We start from the raw sequence: 5,367 nt of genomic DNA, 5'->3' as shown, positions 1-5,367 counted from the left end.
TTTTATGATTACATTGGCAATAATCCGGCAAAAGGAGGATTATTCAGAGCGGGTTCAATGGACAACGGGGATGGAATAGCCGTTGGGTGGTTAGGACACCCTATCTTTAGAGATAAAGAAGGGCGTGAACTTTTTGTACGTCGTATGCCTACTTTTTTTGAAACATTTCCGGTTGTTTTGGTAGACGGAGACGGAATTGTTAGAGCGGATGTTCCTTTTAGAAGGGCAGAATCGAAGTATAGTGTCGAACAAGTAGGTGTAACTGTTGAGTTCTATGGTGGCGAACTCAATGGAGTGAGTTATAGTGATCCTGCTACTGTGAAAAAATATGCTAGACGTGCTCAATTGGGTGAAATTTTTGAATTAGATCGTGCTACTTTGAAATCCGATGGTGTTTTTCGTAGCAGTCCAAGGGGTTGGTTTACTTTTGGGCATGCTTCGTTTGCTTTGCTTTTCTTCTTCGGACACATTTGGCATGGTGCTAGAACCCTGTTCAGAGATGTTTTTGCCGGTATTGATCCAGATTTGGATGCTCAAGTGGAATTTGGAGCATTCCAAAAACTTGGAGATCCAACTACAAGAAGACAAGTAGTCTGATGCAAGATTGCTTTGTTATTTTTCGCTTCTATTTTCTGTTTGTGATTTGACATAGGCTGCTGTAAAAATCTTGATTAAAATCGCTGCCTTTTCTTTGATTCTTGTTCTTTCGTTATTTTATTCGGGAGATGATTCTAAATAAATAGGTACGGAAGCTATAATTGTAAACCACGATCGAATTTATGGAAGCATTGGTTTATACATTCCTCTTAGTATCTACTCTAGGGATAATTTTTTTCGCTATCTTTTTTCGAGAACCGCCTAAAGTTCCAACTAAAAAAATGAAATGATTTTTCATTATCTCAATTGAAGTAATGAGCCTCCCAATATTATATTGGGAGGCTCATTACTTCAATTAGTCCCCGTGTTCCTCGAATGGATCCCTTAATTGTTGAGAGGGTTGCCCAAAGGCAGTATATAAGGCGTACCCAGTAAAACTTACAAGTAAACCAGATATAGAGATGGCGACTAAAGTTGCTGTTTCCATTATTATATAATTATATAAATAATATATATAAATATAAATATAAATAATATAAATATAAATATAATTTCAAGATCACAATGGATCTATGATAAGATCGTTTATTTACAGCGGAATGATATACAAAGTCAACAGATCTCACTGAATACAAAATAAGATTTATGGCTACACAAACCGTTGAGGGTAGTTCTAGATCTGGTCCAAGACGAACTGTTGTAGGGGATTTTTTGAAACCATTGAATTCGGAATATGGTAAAGTAGCTCCTGGATGGGGAACGACTCCTTTGATGGGTGTCGCAATGGCTTTATTTTCGATATTCTTATCTATTATTTTGGAGATTTATAATTCTTCCGTTTTACTGGATGGAATTTCGCTGAATTAGATTCACAAGAACCACGAAGCCTCGCTTTTCAATACAAAAAGTGAAACTTTTAGTTCTCGGATTTTTTTTAGCCCATTCTATTTTGGTAGTTCGACCGCGAAATTTTTTTTGTTTCTGTATTTCCGGAATATGAGTGTGTGACTTGTTATAATTGATCCTATTGATAGTACAGAAAATGGGTCTGTCCTCTTGATCGAGATAGTTTTATCCCGTCGGATAGCCATTCTAGTATCTGGAGCACGGAATATATGAAATGGATCACGAAGTATTCGAACTATGATTCATACTTAATATTCAAACCTCGCGGCCGGACTCAAAAAAAAAAAAAATTTTCAAAGAAAGAGGTTTTTTATTTATAAATCGAGAAATTTTTTCTTCTTTCAAACTCTCATTTAGTTTATGCTTATTTTGATCAAAGGACAAACCTTTCTTTTCTTTGTATTTTTATTTATTATATCTATTCTATTCATTGAATAAGTGATGATCCAATAATTCTTACTCAAAGAATCTTTGGACTTAGTTTGAAGGTTTTATTGAATCATCGCGGTTCTGGTATGAATCTGAAGTTTCAATTGATTCATAGGGTCTTAACAAGAGAATTCCTATTAAAAATAAAGAAAACAAGAATAAAGCCACATTCCATATAAATAACAAATCAAAGCAAAGAAAAAGAAAAGAAATAAGTAGGTAAATAGAAGATTCAAGAGGCCTGATCAACATAAAGACGAATGCGCCGACTTGATTTTTTGGCATTATAATTACAACTACAAAAAAGAGCTTTCGGATTTTTACTCTTTTGTGTCTTCAGATAAAATTGAATGAAAAGATTAAGAAGTTTCAAACTTTCTATTCCATATCCGTTTCAGCTATTATTTGGGTGTTTTTGTTTGAGCTGTACGAGATGAAATTCTCATATACGGTTCTCAGGGGGGGAGTCCTCTTGGTTTACCTATCTCAATAAAGTCTATGATTGGTTCGAAGAACGCCTCGAGATTCAGGCGATTGCAGATGATATAACTAGTAAATATGTTCCTCCTCATGTTAACATATTTTATTGTCTAGGAGGAATTACGCTTACTTGTTTTTTGGTACAAGTAGCTACAGGATTTGCTATGACTTTTTACTATCGTCCAACCGTTACTGAGGCTTTTACTTCTGTTCAATACATAATGACTGAAGCTAACTTTGGTTGGTTAATCCGATCAGTTCATCGATGGTCGGCAAGTATGATGGTCTTAATGATGATCCTGCACGTATTTCGTGTCTATCTCACTGGTGGTTTTAAAAAACCTCGCGAATTGACTTGGGTTACAGGCGTGGTTCTGGCTGTGTTGACTGCATCTTTTGGTGTAACAGGTTATTCCTTACCTTGGGACCAAATTGGTTATTGGGCAGTCAAAATCGTAACAGGCGTTCCGGAAGCTATTCCGGTAATAGGATCGCCTTTGGTAGAGTTATTGCGTGGAAGTGCTAGTGTGGGACAATCCACTTTGACCCGTTTTTATAGTTTACACACTTTTGTATTACCCCTTCTTACTGCTGTATTTATGTTAATGCATTTCCTAATGATACGTAAGCAAGGCATTTCTGGTCCTTTATAGAGAATATAGACCATAGCTATATTGTAACCAATCATTTATCTTATTACTTGCCAATCATTTATCTTATTACTTGGGGGAGGAACAATAGTATTTCATTGCTACAAATATGGATTGTTGAAAAAAAAAAAAAAATAAGACATGTATTTGGATATTTCCTTTCAACTCCACAATATTCTATTATTTATTTGATATGACATGAATAGTTGAAGGGAATTCCCCGAAGAGAAAATGGATTATGGGAGTGTGTGACTTGAACTATTGATTGGGCCATGCAGAAATATGCCTTTATCTGCTACATTGGAATTCACAACCAAATGTGTCTTTGTTCCAACCACCGTGTAAGCCCCATACAAAGGATAGGCTGGTTCGCTTGAAGAGAATCTTTTCTATGATCAGACCTGACGATGTCGTGTATGAACAGGGCTCCGTAAGATCCAGTAGAATAAGTGATTTGGCATAATGCAAATTAGATTTTATTTATTTATTTTTATTTTTTTTTTACTTTCTTATCTTAATAGTATGAAAATACATTCATTTCTTCTGCATCGACCCGATTTATTATTATTATACTATCGGAGTGAAACAAGGGATCTAAAGAAGAGCAAAGGCTAGACTATATTAGTAACAAGTAAATCCTTTGTATGTAAAAAATCTCGATATATTTTTGGGATAAAGGTGAATCGCAAGGCCTAAGACGACCCAGAAAGCACTTGATCACGATCAACTTTGTACGCCTACTTGGGTATTGAGCATTTACCTGTAAAAATGGCATTCCTTGGAATGTATAGTTGCAACTTCGTAAAATGGAATCAGGTAACTTTTTTCTTACATATGAAATCATTCATATATGTGTGGATAACATATAGATTCATTTTATATGTATCCGTTTGTATCCATTTGATTCGATTGATTTTTGCTTGAGCCGGATGATGAAAAATTATCATGTCCGGTTCCTTCGGGGGATGGATCTAGAAAAATTCACCTATCCTAATAACAAAAAAACCTGACTTGAACGATCCTGTATTAAGAGCTAAATTAGCTAAAGGTATGGGTCATAATTATTATGGGGAACCCGCATGGCCCAATGATCTTTTATATATTTTTCCAGTAGTAATTCTCGGTACTATTGCTTGTAACGTAGGCTTAGCGGTTCTAGAACCTTCAATGATTGGTGAACCCGCGGATCCATTTGCAACTCCTTTGGAAATATTACCTGAATGGTATTTCTTTCCTGTATTTCAAATACTTCGTACAGTACCTAACAAGTTATTGGGTGTTCTTTTAATGGTTTCAGTACCTGCGGGATTATTAACAGTACCTTTTTTGGAAAATGTTAATAAATTCCAAAATCCATTTCGTCGTCCAGTAGCGACAACCGTTTTTTTGATTGGTACTGCGGTGGCCCTTTGGTTGGGTATTGGAGCAACATTACCGATTGATAAATCCCTAACTTTAGGTCTTTTTTAAATTGAATCAATTTTAAAATAAAATATCATGATGTGCGTATCTAGGGAGTAGTCACTTCAAAGTCAAAGTGAATTCTCCCTAGATACATTTATTCAATTCTGGTCCCAATATATGGATTGTGCTGAAGGTTCAAAATCCATTTTCGTTTTTTTTTTTTTTTTTCTAATTTTCTAAAGTAAAAAAAAAAAAAATGAAATAAATCCTAAATCCAATGGATTTAAAATTTTGGTAAATCAATTTCGCAATGCTTTTCTACTTCTTTTCTAGAATGCCCAATATTTGTTTTACATCTTCTATGCGAAAGTGTTCAATTTTCATAAGGTCTTCTTGACTGTTATTCAAAAGGTCCAATAATGTATGTATATTGGACTTTTTGAGACAATTATAGATCCTGGGAGGCAATTCTGATTGGTCAATAAAAATATATTTCAATGCTATTTCTTTTTTCTTTTTTCTTAGTTTAGCTAATCTATCATGAAAAGGAAAAAAAGGTAAAGTAACGTTGTGTTGATTGTTTTCTAAATGTAAGTTTTCTTCTTCCGCATCTAGAAAGGGAATAAATAAATCAATCAAATTCCGAGAGGCTTCATGAAGTGCTTCTTTAGGAGTTAAACTTCCATTTGTCCATATTTCTAGAAAAAGTATCTCCTGTTTTTCATTATCATTCCCATAACAATGAATACTATGATTCGCATTTCGAACAGGCATGAATACAGCATCTATAGGATAACTTCCGTCGTGAAAGTTCTTTGGCGTTTTTATACCGTATCCTCTATTTCTCTCGATTTGTAATCCAATACACAAATCAATTGGTTCGGTTAGGCTAGCTATATGC

At 34.7% G+C, this 5,367-nt stretch overlaps 1 protein-coding gene across 1 annotated transcript; it reads left to right on the top strand.

The window, feature by feature from the left end:
- Window positions 1-1,197: 1,197 nt before the first annotated feature.
- Window positions 1,198-4,703, top strand: LOC149504218 (cytochrome b6). The gene is made up of 2 exons (XM_089757949.1): window positions 1,198-1,599; window positions 2,424-4,703. Exons 1-2 carry the CDS (start codon window positions 1,594-1,596, stop codon window positions 3,063-3,065), a joined length of 648 nt encoding a protein of 215 aa, XP_089614075.1. The 5' UTR covers window positions 1,198-1,593; the 3' UTR covers window positions 3,066-4,703.
- Window positions 4,704-5,367: the final 664 nt, after the last annotated feature.

Source organism: Durio zibethinus, unplaced genomic scaffold (genome assembly GCF_047325235.1).
Source record: "Durio zibethinus cultivar Kanyao isolate XHJ-2024 unplaced genomic scaffold, ASM4732523v1 HiC_scaffold_3, whole genome shotgun sequence".
Lineage (NCBI taxonomy): Eukaryota > Viridiplantae > Streptophyta > Magnoliopsida > Malvales > Malvaceae > Durio > Durio zibethinus.
Note: the sequence above shows the minus strand (reverse complement) of the source record. Positions and strands in the feature narration are given on the sequence as shown.